This window comes from Colius striatus, chromosome 20 (genome assembly GCF_028858725.1).
Source record: "Colius striatus isolate bColStr4 chromosome 20, bColStr4.1.hap1, whole genome shotgun sequence".
In the NCBI taxonomy this organism is placed as follows: Eukaryota; Metazoa; Chordata; class Aves; order Coliiformes; family Coliidae; genus Colius; species Colius striatus.
The window spans coordinates 1,225,074-1,241,324 of NC_084778.1; the positions used below are offsets into that span (position 1 = coordinate 1,225,074).

At 51.1% G+C, this 16,251-nt stretch overlaps 1 protein-coding gene across 6 annotated transcripts in view; it reads left to right on the forward strand.

Annotated features, from left to right (window-relative positions):
• MSI2 (musashi RNA binding protein 2) overlaps positions 1-16,251 on the forward strand; it is a 224,312-nt gene that overhangs the window by 133,746 nt on the left and 74,315 nt on the right. For all 6 annotated transcript variants that reach the window (XM_062012243.1, XM_062012244.1, XM_062012245.1 and 3 more), the window contains exon 7: positions 2,589-2,637. In XM_062012243.1, the coding sequence (XP_061868227.1) occupies positions 2,589-2,637 (49 nt within the window). The remainder of the gene's footprint in view (positions 1-2,588; positions 2,638-16,251) is intronic.

A 16,251-nucleotide genomic window follows, 5' to 3' on the forward strand; every position in this document is an offset into this window, starting at 1 on the left:
TGCATAAAAAAAGATCTTTGCCAAATGATCCTTGCAGTGGAGCAGGACCCTACTGCACAGGGCACAAAACGCTGGATCTGCTGGGCCAGGTGATGCTGTGTCAGGAGGCACAGGTGGGGACGTGACTGAAGCAGCACATCCCCAGCGTGAGCAGGAACCAGCCCAGAGCCCCTCACCCCTCCAGTGCCTGGTCTGTGCCAGGGCCTGTCTCTCCTGTGCCATGGCAGTGCTTGGGGGAGCAGAGCTGCATGAAGCTGCACAGGAGGTTCAGCCCTGTGGTGCTGCCACCAGCCACACCTGAGCCCAAGAGGGTTTTCCACCCCTCAGCTCAGGCTTCAGCCTGTTGGGAGACTTTAAACTGGGACATGGCCATGTTAAAGTGAGGTTAGAGTTGTGTTGAGCCTCATCTTGTGTCTCTCCTCTAGCTAACAGCAATACAAACAGCCTCCTGAACACCCCCAGTGCTGTCCTTGCAGGAGGAGGTGTCATTTTGAGCTGACAGCCCTTTCAGTGTGGGTCCGGCCAGGAGGAGCCTGCACACAGCAGCAGCCTCTGGGTCAGGGGCCAGAGGACCTCTCTGGGCTGGTGGGAGCTGTGCTGCAGCGTGTCCAAGACCTCTCTGGGCCCTGGTGTGGGATCAGAGGCAGAAAGGTGATGCTGGAAGTGATTGACATGGGGACAAAAGAGTGGTCAGCATGCTGGTGTGGACTGAGGCAGAGGGAGCTGAGATGCTCTGACATTGGGTGCAGTGTGTGATTTTTGTGTTCCAGTGAGGCCAAGACCTGTGAGAATGAAAAATAAAGATTGCTCTGCAAACATAACCCCAGAGCAGAGATAAGGAGTGGTGGTAGGGTGAAGGGGAGCTCTGTCCTTATCTGCCTTCTGACATTGCTCATACTTGTGAGTTTTCTTCCTTGGAGTGGAGAAAGCAGGAAAAATGGCTCTGGGCTTAATGTGGTTTGGATTTTACAGTGCATCAGCATCTTTAGGTCTTATTCAAGATGGATATCAAGGAGACATGCTGTTCTCCATCTCCAGCCTCTGCTAACACATTTTGCAAATGATTGTGACTGAAAAAGTGAAGAACAAGTTAACCAGAGGCAGGTTTTTAGATGAGTTCATGAATAGTGTGAGGTTTTGCTGCGCTGTATTTTTTCACTGTGTCCTGGAACTTATTTCAGTGCCACAGTTACAAGAGGTTCAAGCTGTGCTTTTAGCAACTTCCCAAAATATGTCTGTGCCCAGCAAAGACTGAGATTGTAATTCTGCACAGAAGTAAGCTTGATGTGTGCCCTGCATAAGAGGACTAGAGTAAAACTCCACTCCCTGAACTGTTGATTTTATCCAGACAGGAGCTTTCAAATCCTGCTGTAAGTGCAAGCTGGCATTGAGGCAGCAGGAGCTGGCACAGCCACCCCAAGTGATCCCACCTTCCCCTGAGGTGCTGCTTCCCTGCCCTGGGCAGCAGCCTGTCCCTCATGTCAGCACAAGCAGTGGTCTGGCCGTGCCAGGAAGCTGATCTGGCTTCAGACTGACCTGGAAGAGAAAGTGTGGTTCATTTTAACCAGAAGCCATTCTGGCTTCATCTGCCACACAAACATGCTGGCAGAAGGGGAGAGGTCACACAGTGTCCCCCCAGCAAACCCCAAACCCCACCCCACAGGCAGCCAGAGCAGTCCTGTAGAGCATCAAAGCTTTCCTCTAAAGATCTTCTCCCATCCCCCAGCTGCAGTTTGGTGGTGGTACAGGTTTTCATCACCCCTGGTTTACAGTGGGGAACAGCAAGTCTGTCGTTTCTTTTCAGAGAGATTGCTCTGGTTGTTTCCTGCAGGACCATTCCTGCAGCCCCAGCTCCTGCAGCCCTGAGCAGTGGCTTAACGTGTGGCAATGCTGGAGAATAAACTCCAGCACAACATTCTCCTAAAATAAGTGTAAAATTTTAGGTGTGGCTGCACAGATTAAATGGAGGTGGAATAAATCATGCAAATAGTAATGAAAGTTGAAAGCAATTTGGTTGCACTTCAATACGTTTCATCAGTCATCTCTCTTCTGAAGTGGAAATGCCAAGCCTGATGCGAATTAAACTTTCTCCCTCCTCCCTCTTTCCTCCAGCTTTTCAAAAGGCCTTTTGAAAACCTCTGAATACCTTTCTTGGCTGACCAGATTTCACCCTGCTCATACTTCTTGTAACCTTCTAATTCTCAGCCAAGACAGTGACTCTAATTTGGAGAAGTCGTGGGCTTGGTTTGCAGCCACGATTCCTCTCTTGGCCCTTATCTCCCTGCAAAAGGGAAGGAGGCTGGAGATGAGGCACAGCCAGGGACTGATGAGAGGTGGAAGAGCTGCTTGGGATTTTTAGGGCAACAGAACTTGCAATGTTTGCTTTAGGATCAAACATCAGCTGGGACAGGGGTTGAAAGCAGCAGATTTCCAAAGGGAAGAGCTGACTGAGCAAAAGCTCTGAAGCACCATTTGTACTCAAGCTGAAGCTGCTCCTGCCTTTGTCTGCCCTCCCCACTCTGTCTGTGTGCCTTTGCCAGCCTTGCAGCCATGTGTTAAAGTGTCCATCTCCCTCTTGTGTCTTGCAGGTAGAGGATGCCATGCTTATGTTTGACAAGACGACCAACAGGCACAGAGGTAAGCGAGAGCGGGAGCTCAGGCATCACGTTTTGGTGAGCACAGCCGAAACTCACTGTCAGCATGATGACCTGGGGGCTAAATCCAGTGCTGGTAAATCCCTCTGACCTGCAGGTGTTGCAGAGGAAGGGCTGTTTGACATGTAATGCGACATGTCATGTGGATTTTCTTACTAGAGATGACTTTTCTGGTCAGTGTAATGAGTTCTCTTTGGGAGGACCGTTGTCAGGCTCCATGACATCCTTGGAGAAAGCAAAGCCCAGGGAGCTGTGTGTGGTGAGGCTGCAGGGAAGCAGGGGGTTTGTACTAAGGTGACTGCTATCAGATTAAGCTAAGCATAAGGCCAGTTAAGCTGAGACACCAGGAAATTAAGGTGCTGAACCCCTGCAGTGGAGTTCTGAAGCTGAGGACACCTCCAGTGATGGTAACTCGGAATAAGCAGCATCTCCAGAGAGAAGAATTTCCCTCCACATACTTCACAAGAGAGATGGGGTTTCATCACTGCTGGTATAGTTCTGTGGAAATGAACTGAGGATTATTTCTAGTGTTATGGCTGTTCCTTTCAGTGGACATAAATGATGCTCCTCTGTGTCCCTGGGAGCGGTTCAGGCCGTCGCTGCAGCACAGCAGCCTGGCAGCTGCCCCGTTCAGCCGGGAGAGGGGGAACGTACCTGGGCTGTCACAGTGGCAGCAGAACCTGCCCTGGGGACGGGCTCCCAGAGCCTCTTCCCTTCTCTCTGAGTGAGATTGATGTTCTGCCTGCAGTCTCCCTGCTGTGACAGGGTGTGTTGGGAGGCAGTGCAGCGTGGGGCTTGTGCCCCGAGCACCAGCGTGGCCCTGAGCTTTGTCGTCTGCCCTTCACGCTCTGGACTCTCTGTGGGGGATCTCGGGATAGAATGGAGTTGTCTGAGCCACAAACGTGTCACTACTCAGAGTGGTGGAGGCAGCCCATTTGTTTAGGGAGGCTGCCAGAAAGTGTTGAGGAGCCTGTGCAGGCAGCAATGGGAGCCCTGGGAAGGAGAGAGGTGAGCAGCCCAGAGAGCCTGGCCGCTGCCTCCCCTCATCTGCATCTCTGTGGCAGGGTCAGGAGACCTGACCTCCCAGCACTCTCTGAATTATTCACTGCTCTGATATTTGCCTTAACAAGCAACTTGGTGCCTGTGGATGGCTGGATGAGTCGGGCAAACCTCCAGGATTGCATTTCCTCCCTCCAGCAGTTCCCTCCCGGGCACTGATCCCTCTCTGAAGTCAGGGATCTGTAGTACCCTGGAAAATTCAGCATCAGTAAGCAAAAGACTTGCTTGGAAAGATAAGCTGTTCAGAGCCAGGGAAGGCATGTGAACAGCCAGTGCCCATGAGTTTGGTAACAAGAACTGAGTGTTCAAAACTCTTATAAAGAGTTTGGAAAGTTCAACCCTTGACAACTTCCTTTTATATCCAGGGAATTTTCCAACCCTCTCTTTGCAGCCACCCTGAAATGGGCCATAAAAACCCTTCTCTATTCAGGATCTTGCTGTGTTGTTTGTTGCATTTAGGAGCTGTGCTATGTGGTGCTTTTGTGGTGGCAGAAGGGTCCTGTTGGCCTGGCTCTGAGGGGTGCTGCAGGCAGCTGGGCCAGAGGAGTGCCGGGGGGTCTGGCCACAGCAAGGCACGTTCTCACGTTTGGCCCCTGTGAATGTGTTTCAGTGAGTCTTCTGCCTGCTCCTCTTAGTTTAAAAGAAGGAAACAAGTCTTTTAACCTGGCATGTTAATGTGGTGTGCAGCAGATAGGCTGGCAGCAGGCTGCAGGGTGTCCCAGCCTTTTGAGACTTTTGCAGCCCAATTTGCAAGGCTGTGACCTGCAGTTTCTTGTCTCTGCCCTGTCACACTGAGCTCTGTCCCTGCCCACCAAACACACTGGTGGTCTCTTCCACAGCTTGTGCTTGCCCTGACTGCCAGGGTGGGCAGGAGGGGACATGAAAATCACAGCAATGGTGTGTTCACCTCTCCTTTGCTTCCTCCAAGCAGGATGCTCATCTCTTCCCTTTGTGCCTCTGCTCCCAAGTAATGAGTGATAGGACAAGAGAAAACAGGCTCCCGTTGCCCCAGGGGAGGTTGAGGTTGGAGCTGAGGCAGAACTGTTTCCCTGAGAGGGGTGTCAGCCCCTGTGCCAGGCTGCCCAGGGAGCTGGGGCAGTGCCCAGCCTTGGAGGGAGCCCAAAGCCCTGGAGCTGAGGTGCTGAGGCTGTGGGTCAGTGGTGGCTGTGGCAGGGTGAGGGCAGAGCTGGGACTTGATCTTAAAAGTCTTTTCCACCTGAAACGATTCTCTGATTCCATGATGTTACTCTCACCTGCCACACACTCCACCAGCACCAGGCTCCAGGCACAGCTCTGTCCTGCTGTCCAGTGGGCTCCCCTCCCCGCTCCTGGCAAGTAAGGGAGTCCTCTGGCCCCTGGATGATCAGCTCTGCTGGTAAAGCTGTTTCCCAGGGAACAGGCTTACCCTTTGCTTGGTGAAGGACAATGCTGCTTGTTTGCTGGGATTAGCCAGAATTCCTGGGAGCAGGTGAAGCCCGGCCAGGGCTGAGGGGCTGCACTGCTGCAGCTGGAGCCTCTGCCAGGGCCGTGATGCTTCAGCTCCTGGCCTTTACCTCTGCCAAGTACAGGCGGAAGGGAAAACCAGAGTGAAGTCATCTTCATCTTCACACCTGTATTTATCCAGTCTTTCCTGACATGTTTTCCCTCTCTGTACGGGTAGCTCCCACTAATCAGGCTGATGAGCCGGTGAGTGAAGCGCGTTCTGCGGCATCGATCGCTTCCAAAATCACCCCAGATTTTACAAATCGAGACGTTGTGATTGTGTTGGCAGCACGTTCAAAATGCAGCAGCAGCAGCAGCAGCGTGCAGCAGCAGTTCCTAAAACCACTTGCGGGTTGCAGTCTGTACCTTCAAATTAGCCAAGGGAAAGAGGAATGGCAGATAAAATATCCGCTGTGGTTTGCTGTAGTTAGTCTATGCCTGGAATAATCAAGGCAGACAAGGGAAGGGAAGAGAATTAAAATTCCCTCCCTGCTGCTGGGAGGCAAGCTGAACTTCCTTGCAAGCAAATTGAGGATATAGGTTGACACAGTTCTGGCACACGTGTGGGTTGTGGTGGTGTGTAACTGTCCTGCATGCACAGCACCAGACCAACACTGCTCAGTCAGAGGAGAGGCAGAGGCTTAACAAGGCACAGTAAGAGCAAATGTCAAAGCTCAGCGTTGAACAGCTTCATTAACACCCTGGGAAAGCTTGAAAACCCACCCAAAATAAAGCTTAATGCCTTGCTGATGGCAAGGCATTTCATGACTTTTATAACACTACAGATGCCATCAGGCTGACCACCTTGTAGCCTCTGCTGGTGTCTTTCTCTGTTTTAATGCCCAGCTACTCCTGGACATTCTCTGAGGAGAATGTTGTGTGTCATGGCTGTCCATCCAGCTGTAGTGATGGCAGGCTGCAAAGACTCTGAGTATTTAATCAAAGGAGTGGCTATTTTTTTGAGTATTGTAGGTCAGACAATCTCTGGCCTCACTGTGGTGCTGTGTCTTCTTGCAAGGGTTCTCCTTCTAGCTTGACCACTTAGTTGTGGTAGTGGGCACCCAATAACCATCCCTTAGAAAGCAACTGTCTCTGTTCAGCTGGGTTCAGATGCTGTTTCTTTATGGAAAGTGTTGCTAATCCTCTGCTTCTGTACCCTGTGCCATACTTTGCACTTCTGTCCAGGGAGCAAAGCCACACACAAAACCTCTCCAAACACTCTGGAAATCACTTTCTTCACTTTGTTCACTGCTTCAGGTTTCACAGAGCTGAAAACGCCGGGGTCAGCCTTGAAAGGGTTTAGTAATTGGAAAGGAAGAAAAGAGGGTGGTGTTGTTACCCTTGCAAAGTGCAGATAAGATCTAGAGTTCAGCATTAATTATTGATCTTTGGGGTTGGAGGGAGCCTGGCAAGATGACAGTGTCCTTCTAACTTGATTATGGAAGGGAGCTCCAGGAAGCATACCAATGTGCAGCCCAGCACGGCAGGCGGCAGCCCTGGGGGGCAGCGCCGTGCCCTCGGGCTCTGGCATCCCTCACCCTGGCAGCAGGAGCTGGGGTGGTTGTGTCCAGCAAAGCTGAGAAAAAACCCTGTGCACAGTGAGCTGCTTGTGAGGAGGGAGGACGGAGAGGGTAGAAGAAGGTGCTTGAACTCAGGAGAATGCAGTGAAGTGTCCTCCTGATTGATTTGTTTGGCAGCTCCCCTTTCTCCCCTTTCCTTCTGTGACTGTTAAGCGTGAGGGTAGAGGTCAGACAAGAGAAGGTGACGCATCAGTTACAGAATGGGATGCTCTTAAATGCTCCCCAGCAGCATGTGCTCGTTCCCTGCCTGCCTGTAGCCATCAGCTGCTCTAGAACTGCCCACGGTGTGCATCACAACAGTCTCATGGCTTCAGCTTGCACAACAGATAAAGATTCTGAGTGACTGAATCCTCCAAGCTGTAATTGCTGGTATTGAATGTAATGTTACATGTTTTTGGAAGCTATACAGCCCCCAGAGTTGTTTTCATATCAGTTATTTCTCTTTCACATGGTTAGGGGAGAGAGGAGGGGAGTGACAGCTTGTGATTTGGATTTCTTTAATCTTAAAACTAAAGAAAATTAATGAAAGGCTGGGCTGTGTGCATGGTGCAAACCACAGCCTGTGTGTTAGAGGTTAAAACATCTCCAGAAGGCTGACATTGGCTGTGGCAGAGTGTTAAAATTACTGGGATTTTTGCAGTTGTTGAAAACTGTTGTTTTGAGCAGAGGGGCACAGGAATGTGTCCAGGCAGGTTTGGAAACCTCCACACCCTCCCTGGGCAGCCTGGGCCAGGGCTCCCTCAGCTCAACTTCACTCCTGTCCCAGAACTTCTTGTGTTCCAGCTTGTGCTTTTTGCTCTTTGTCCTGGCACTGGCCACCACACAACAAACACTGACACCCACCCTTTAAGTGTTTATCAGGTCCCCCAAGCTCAGGCTGAGCAGCCCCAGGGCTGCAGCCTTTCATCCTCACACACATGTTCCATCCCTTCAGCATCTTGGTGTCCCTGTGCTGGTCTCTGTCCAGCAGTTCCCTGTCTCTCTGGAACTGGGCAGCCCAAACTCCCAGCAGCCTGACACGGCAGCAACTCCTTCTCCTGGAGACCCAGAAACTCTGCAGCCACGCAGAGGCTGACGTGCCCGAGGTTGAGGTTTGATCTGAGACCACAGAATCCAGACTGAAAGATTTGTGTGCTTCATACCACCGAGAGCACACACAGGAGCACGGGGTCTGCTGCATCCCCCGAGGTCTGTGCTCACGAGCAGGCACGTGAGGGTCGTGCTCTGTGTTTGCACCATCCCCATGTAGCAGAGACCGGGGCATAAGTCATCCAGGTGGGAGCAGTTGGTTGTGTTTCTGGGGACAGACCGGAGTGATGTTGTCGGTGAGGTGTCGCCTCGGCCAAGGGCCACGCTTTGCTTAGGAGAAAAGCAGCCGTTTGTGTTCTGTCTGGCTGCCAAACCCTCAGTTTGTAGTTGACCTCTGGAGTTATACTTGACATTTTTATAGATGAGATATAAATATAATTAAGAGTCGCTGCAATTATTTGTTTATCGCCGTCTCCCTCAAGTAAGACAAGGTCGTGTGCATTTAAAAACACATCCCTGGGCAGTTTTCAGGAAAGAGTGTTTAAAATACATAGAAATAATTGCTGTGTTTGGGCATTTTCAGCACAGCTTCTCTGGGCAGCAGCAGCACCGAGCGTTTGCAGGCGGCGCAGAGGGAACCTTTCATCTGCTCACATAGTTTTGCTTTTAGAAGGACGAGGCTGAAGTGAGAGAGATGCTGTTTGACCTGTAGGATTTTGGAAAAGCATCCACAAACACGGTGGTGGTGTTTTTTTAGAGCATAAAGTGCTTTAAGGGCTTTGGATGAGAAGTGTGACATAAGGTATAAATGGAGGCAGCGTTATTGTTGCTTTCCTAGATGAGCTGGGCTTTTATTCCCTTGTCAGTTGTATCACTTCATAAATGGGACTCCAGAGAGTGCAGTTGTTTTGAGGAAAGCGCTGGCTCGGCTCAGCCTCGCTGCTCCCTACCCAGAGCAGTTCATCCCAGGGACCTGAACACACAGAGACTTTAACCCTTGCTGCATACAGACGCCGAGTGTTTATCCCCTGACAAAGGCTCAGAGGGCTGGAGGGAGGAGAAGCAGACAGAGGGGTTTAGAGTGATTTTTAAGCAAATATTTGCTTCAAAAGTTGCCGAGGGCTGCAAGGATTCATTAGTTAATGTTATTTACCATTCACAGCCCCGTCAGTGGCGGTGCTGATGGCTGGGCGACGGCTCCGTCACTCACACCTGTCTGTTTAGATTGCAGTTGTGACATGTGCCATATTAATATTTTATGTGTGTGTGTTTTTAATATTACATCCTCACTTATAAATATTCATGTTGTAAAAGCCATTAACCACAGCAGCTCTGGAGAGCAACAGTCACACCTCCCTGCTCCACGCCGGGAGCTCGCCTCCATCCCGGCTGGAACCCGGGCAGGGGTTGGAGTGGCTGTGGTTAGCGAGGCAGGGCACGGGGAAGGGGCTCGTGGCTTCAGGTCTGGGTGGTCATGTCCCAGCAGTTTCCCATTTGGCATCAGTTTCTCGCCCTCAGCCTCTGCACTGGTCAGCAGGGACCAGGAGTGTTCCCTCCCCTGGCCGGGGTGATGGCCACGGCTGTGCTGGTGGCGTTCACACCGTGGCGTGCCCGTGGCCCCGAGCCCGACAGGCTCAGTGCTGCTCCCTACCTGGGTGTTAATAAACACAAAACAAAAGGGACAAGCTGCCAGTTCCTGGATCTTTCTCCCTTGTCTTCCATCTCCTGGCCAGCACCTCTTGCTGCTGCACCAGGGCACCTCATGTGAAGTGTAAAGATGAACGCACTCAGGCCGGCGTGAGCCCCACGAGCAGCAGGTTCCCTCGGAACAGCAAATGAGGCTCCTGGCCACGCTGCTCGAGGCGGTTACTGAACGTCTCGGGTGGTTGCAGCCATTCTGCCCCCAGCCTCATGCTGGATAACGCCACCTGAGGCTTGGAGTAATTGCCCAGCTATGTACTGTCTGTCATACCTTATTGCTTAATTTTATACCAGTAATGAAAATTGCATCCAGAGGAGGGAAAGCGGCGAACAGCTGCACTGGCCAGGCTGCACCAGAGGAGTAGATGTGTGCAAATGCTTTCTGTGAGGAAGGGGAGAGGCTCTGCTTGCCAGCAGCACTCAGGAGATGCCCTGACATTTTTATTTTCTTGTTTAACAAACAAATGCAATAATAAGAGGGGAAAAAACCCCTCCCACCAACCTGCAGTAAAGGTTGCAAGCACAGCCCAGCAATTAGTGTGAGAGTCTCTAGTTATACAACCAGGCTTTAAAGCAAATATCAAAGTGAATGTATATTGTAGAGGACAGCAGGTTTGTGGAACTCAGTTGTGTCTTGTGCTCATAGCTAACACGTGCAAACAAACCACTCAGTTCCCTCTTCCCCGAGGCAGAGCCCTACACAGCCAGACCTTTGTGACCCTCTGAGTTCATCCAGCCTCCTTTCAGTCAGCCTCGGCGTGGGCAGTGCGGGAGGTGCTGGCTGCAGGGCTCGTCCCGGGACGAGAGGGCAGCAGCCCCGAGGGCCACGCTGGGTCACAGGCAGCTCTGCAAAGGGGCCCTCAGGTGCTGACCAATGCAGGAGGCCACATCCTGCTCATTCCCATGATGGAAACAGCTGCAGGAAGGGAGGGTCGCAGACAGAGCGTAAAACTGAGAGGAAGGAAGAGGTGTGCAGGGGGAAACTGAGCGTTTGCTGTGGCACCTGTGTACAGAAGATATTAAAGAGCTTTTTAAATGTCAGTTAAACTTTCTGGGGTGCCATAAATGATGGTTTTGTAGATTAGCAGAAGCTGGTACCCAGATCCTCGGGTGGGAAAGCAGAGACACAGGAAGATGGAGCTGGCAGTGTTGGTCTCACAGAGGGGATCTGTGTGGCATGCAGGGTCAGGCGTAGGCAGAACACTGGGCATCTCCTTCCCATGCAACAGCGCCTGGCTTCACCAGAGAAATCATCCCATTCACTTGGCACTGAGCAGCAGCAGTAACAGTGCAGTTAGACTGCAGTCACACTGGGGAGTAGGAAGTAAGTCAGTGCAGCTCTTCTCATCTCTGAAGGATTCTTCTGGCAACAGCAAAGCCAGAGTTGGGCAAGTGTTCCAAAACTTTCTGGAAGTGATGCTGACAGTTGTGTCCCACCTGCAGAACGTGGGGATGTGTGTGCTGTGGCCCGAGCAATGCTTGTGTTAGAGGCTCCCTGCAGCCCTCCTGGCTGAAGCTGCCTTGAGAAGACAGTGAGGTCATTTTAATAGGATTTCAGTCTGCCATCTCCATTGTCACTCTTGAGCAGCCAGTTTGAGTGACAGATAAATTAGCAAAAATCCTGATGGTCTGTGAATGGAGAGAAACCCTGAGCGCCCTGAATAGGTTCTTGCTCGTGAATCTGCTCAGCTGATGAAGACAAACCCCTTCTGCTGCCCAGAAAGCGGGAGCAAAGTGATTAGCAGGTAGTGCCTGGAGTCTTGAGGGACCATTTGAAAATGTTAATTGAGGAAAGGCCAGAAACAGGAGGAGAACAAAATGCAACATTTACATAGACGGGCAGTCTTAATACAACGAGCAGAATGAAAATCAGCGTGGTGACCTTGAGGAAACAGGCAGCTCCTCACAGCAGGCCCGTGCCCAAAAATGTGATATGGAAATACAGAGATGCACTGAGCAGCTTTCCCTCCCTGGTGTGTTGTTTTCTTCTCCCAGTGGATTGCTGAGAGGAGACTGAGCGAGTCCTCTCCAATATGCACGAGGGAGGGAGAGCTGCTTTTATTTGTCCTGTATCTGTGCTTTCTATCAGCTGGTTTTAATAATAAAGCCTTTAGAGCAGTTTTACTGAAGGTGAGGAGAATATTCACAGAGAAGGGGCTGGTTTGCCTCCCCGTGCCCAGTGTAGCCCCCTGACTCATTCCTCCTCCATCAGTTGCCGTCTCGCTGGTGCCCAGATGCTGCTGAAGCGGTGCCTTTAATTTTACAAGGTCGTTGCCATATGTGAAGCTTCTTGGTGATCTGTTTAAACAAAAGAGATAGCACATCCCCTATCCCAAAAAGCTTGAGATTCAGCAGAAGTGTAGGTTACATGGATAATGCCGGTAGCAAAGGCTTTTACTGCTGAGCCTCCCGTTCCAGCAGGCTGTGCCGTGCCATCTCTGCTGCCCTCACCGTCCCTGGCTGTGAACCTGCTTTCCTGGGTGTTTGTCTTTAAGTGTTGGTGGCTCAGGTGGGGGATGCTGGTCTGAGCTCACAGGTACATGAGCGTGTGCTCCTGTCTTGCTGACCAGGGTGGGGATGCTCCAGCGAGTGCCTGAGCCGGGTCCCACTCTGTGTAAAGGAAGCAGAAGTCACTCCTGGGGTGGTTTTTGTGAGGCAGAAGCTTTGAGGGGCTCCAGTGCAGAAGGAGGGTTGGACAGGGCAAGGGGGGATGGATGTGGACATGTTGCTACCCTGCAATTAAGGGTTTACAGCTCTTGCATGGATACATTCCACCTAATCAATCCTCTTGTATTAGCAAATTAAAAGCTGTTAAAATTACTAGCTTAGATACGTTAAATGTGTGCCTGGGCTCAGGGCAGCTCCTGCAGAGCCTCCCTTGCCTCCTGCTCCAGCTCCCCCCAGCCCTTTTCTCCCCTCTCCCCTGCACACCCTCAGCCCCGGCTGCTTTGGGCAGGTGAAGGCGGGCGGCTGCCTCTGCCCCTTGGCTGGCTCGGTGCTGGGGGCATTTGCAGCTCGGTCCACGCACACCCCTGATCCCATTCTGGCTGGTTTTGAGCTGCAGGGCTGGTGCTGGGGGCAGAGCCTGGCGGGGTGACACCAGGCAGCCCTGTGACAGGGACCCACGCAGCCCCCACGCCTTTCCCTGGCAGATCCCGCTCAGCTGGGCCTCAGAGCTCTGCTCCCAAAATGATCCGTGTTGACCGAAGATTCCTTTAATTAGGTTGAGTAACACACACTGGCAAGGGGAGATTTTGCTGATCCTGTGTGGTTTTTTTGTCTGTATAAGCTGAAGTAAGAACATCTGGCACTTTTTTTGCTGGACCCGGTAGAATAAGTTGAAGAGCAGCTCCTGTCAGAAACTGCAGGTCGGCACATTTGGGTATGTGGGGGGGTTCTTTTTAATTTATTGAGTGTTTTCTGGACCTTCAACCAGGGCAGTAATTCACAGGTCGTTCTCCATGTTAAAGCCCCTCTCCATGCTGACAGCTTCAGCATTTATCTGCTTTGCAGGCAGACCAGGAGCAGACCCTGTGCTCCTAACCCTCCACAGCCCTCTGCTGAGGGATTCCAAAGCTCTTGGCAGGCACACGGTGCCTTGCAGTGTCCCAGGGAACCAGGGGGGTGTGGGGATTACGGCCATGGGGCTGTGAGCCGAGCGTGGATCCGGGTCGTTGGACACGGCACCGTCCCGCTGAGGGTGCTCCCGGGGACTGTCGCCAGCCCTGGGGTGAGTCGTGTGGGAGCTGGGAGGCTGGCTTCAGTCAGAGCAGGGCTGTGGTGGTGGAAGCCATCCTCCTCAGCTGCACACTCAGAGTTAGGGCAGGACCCGCAGGGAGAGGCCTGGCAAGAGTCTGCACGTTGAGCATCACAAACAGCCACCCGCCGGCTCACAGGAGCTTCGGGTGAGCTCAGATCGCTCAGAGGTGCTGGGGGCGGGTTGAGCTCTGCTCCTGCGAGCCTGTTTCCCTCTGTTTAGACCTCTGCCCTCAGCTCCAGCCTGTCCCTGGAGCAGAGGGCTTGCTTCCCTGCTGCTGGCAAGCTCCAGCCTGTGGGCACAAAGGAGCGAAAACATTTGTTTCCCTCCATTCTCTGCAACTGCAGGAACATGAACCTGCAGGCAGTAGGAGCGTGGGATTCATCTTGTGTCAGGTCAGCAGCCCCTGAGCCCTCCCAGCAGTGCCACACGGGGTTTGCTGTGTCCCTGGCAGGGCAGGCTGCTGGTTCCATCCCCGCCCCACGGTTCTGGGGGTTCTGGAGCAGGATGGGGGTGGTGGGGGCTGGAGGTGGGCTGTGAGAGCTCTGCCTGGCTGCTCGGGTGTGGAGCAGCTGCGGAGGGAAGATGGGAGCAGCTGTGGGATGGAATTAGTCATTCTGTGAAGAAATGGATTTGATAAATAATAAAATAGTGGTATTAACAACAGATGCTTTCCAGGTCAGATGACTTTGATAAAAGCACCCAACAGCCGTGGGTAATGGTATGAAAAACATGTATCTGTATTTATAGATCCATCTGTATGAAAAGGCCTATCAATAAGCATGTGTTTGTGTACAGATGTGTGTCCATGCTCACCTGTCCGTGCACCTGGCTCGGTGTTTCTGTTCTAAAGCGACATGGAACTGTTCTTTGCAGAGTTTGAGACTTGCCAAGAAAGCCCGAGATCTGATCAGTGTCTCCCGACTGCGGAGCGTTCCCTCGCTGCTGCCTCCAGTTGTTTTCACATTCATACCTTTTCATTTTGATAACTGTTTTGATTCGTAAAATACCATGCCTTATACAGCGTTTCCTTTATGATGATTTAGTGTGCTCTTCTTATCTTTCACCTTAAATCTTTGATAAGAGCATTTTAAAAATGAAATTGCTACCTGACACCATTATCCACTCCTGGCTGCCTGCCAGCAGAGACAGGAGCTGCCGGGAGGAGAGAGGCTCCAGCAGCCTTCCCCAGCAGCCTGGGGAGTGCAGGGGCTGGGCTGGCTGGCGGGAGGGATGGAGGAGGCTGGGCAAGGGGAGGAAGCACATCGGGACCATGCAGGGACCTCCACAACCCTGTTGTGTTCCTCATGGCATGGCCCCTGGGCTTTTGCAGGGGTGGATGTTTTAGCTCTGTCCTGGCAATGCCAATGGTTGCTGACCGTTTCTGTCCTCCTGCTACATTGCTTATTGGTCTAATGGAGTGTCCCAGGCGCTGTGCTGTGGGGAGGGGGCAGGAGGGGAGCACAGCGGGGGTGTCCCATTGTTTTCCCTTCAAAAGCTCTAACAGTGAACCTTGTGATCACAGTGTTCTTAGAGGGTGACCCAACATTGCTTGTGAGTTTCCAGCACGTCCAAGTAATTGAAATGGTTTTGGATAACTGTTGGTTGTGCCTAGTGAATGTGATTTATCAGGGGAAGGCATCGGCACTGGGAATATCAGTAAATAGAACTGTCTGACATGGCAGGTCATTTTTATTTTAATATAGTAGATTTAATGAACTCTTGTCTTTATAATTCATGGTACTTGCCAAATGCATCCATTTCCCCTCCATAATGACATTAGTTACAGATCTATCCTTCGTTAGAGGCTTTATTACGGCTGTCGAACTTAACTCTCTCGGAGATGCAGTGATATGTTCCCCAAGTGCAAAGGCTTATCTAATAAATTGTTGTCTTTTGCATTCAATACTATTAGTAATAAACAGCCCAAAACTTCCCTGAGTAGCTCATGCATTATTAATTACGATTGCTGAATCCCTTGGAAGGCTGTTTGCCAAGAGCTCGGCGTGGCTTTGGCTGGGGGCAGGTTGCTGCCGCATCGCCCCGCCGGTAGCTTGTGCGTGTTCGAGAGTGTGTTTAGGTCAGAGGTGATGGCAGACCCCAAATCTGCTGTCAAGTGATTTAATAGCATTTGTGTCCAGCCTAACCCAATCTACCTCGCCTCGCAGAGAAGAGGAAAATAATCCTCCATCAAAATGACTGCTTTTGGAACTGTCTTGTCTCCTTTGAGTAGCAACTGGAGACAACGAGACAAGCTTCAATGAAAGCGAATAAAGAAACATTACTTTCTGAACACAATCTTCTGTTACCAGTCACTTTTCAACAGACATTCAATCAAAATGCTAATAGCAAAGGCAACAAGGGAGCGAGGTTATTGTAATACTAATTGATAGGCTGCAGGGATGGGGCTTGATAAGTGCTGTTGGAGATACATTTTTGAAATATGATTCTCTTTAATTACAGTGATACTAATAAAAATGAACAAATGATTTAACGATGGTTTTCTAGGTAATGGCTTGGAGATTTCTGTACAAGTTATTTTGTAGGGCTGTCTTGTTTGTAAAAAACCAGAAATTATGAAAATCACCTCAAAAATGAAGCCGTAGTGGAAGGAAGTGACTTTATCTGGGCTTGCGTGGCCACTTTGCATCAAAATTAATACTGTCAAATCTGAAGCTCTTGAATAAGAAATCCAGTCATTTATTTCTACAATAGACTTTGCTGAAAGCCTGTGGTTGAAGCCACGTTGCATGTAGGAATGCATTTAATAGCGAATGCTTATAATAATTAGGATCAATTGTGCCAGCAAGGGGTTTAAAATGCAATTTGAGGGAGGGGAGGAATGGACTGAGAGATATTCACTGAGATTCTAAAGGGCATCTGGGGTACCAGATTTGGTCGTGTTAATGGGGATTATTGACAATCAGTGATGGGAAGCTCCAAACCGGGACCTGCTGTGGCAGTGCAGCAGCCGCTGGTGCCCGTCCCG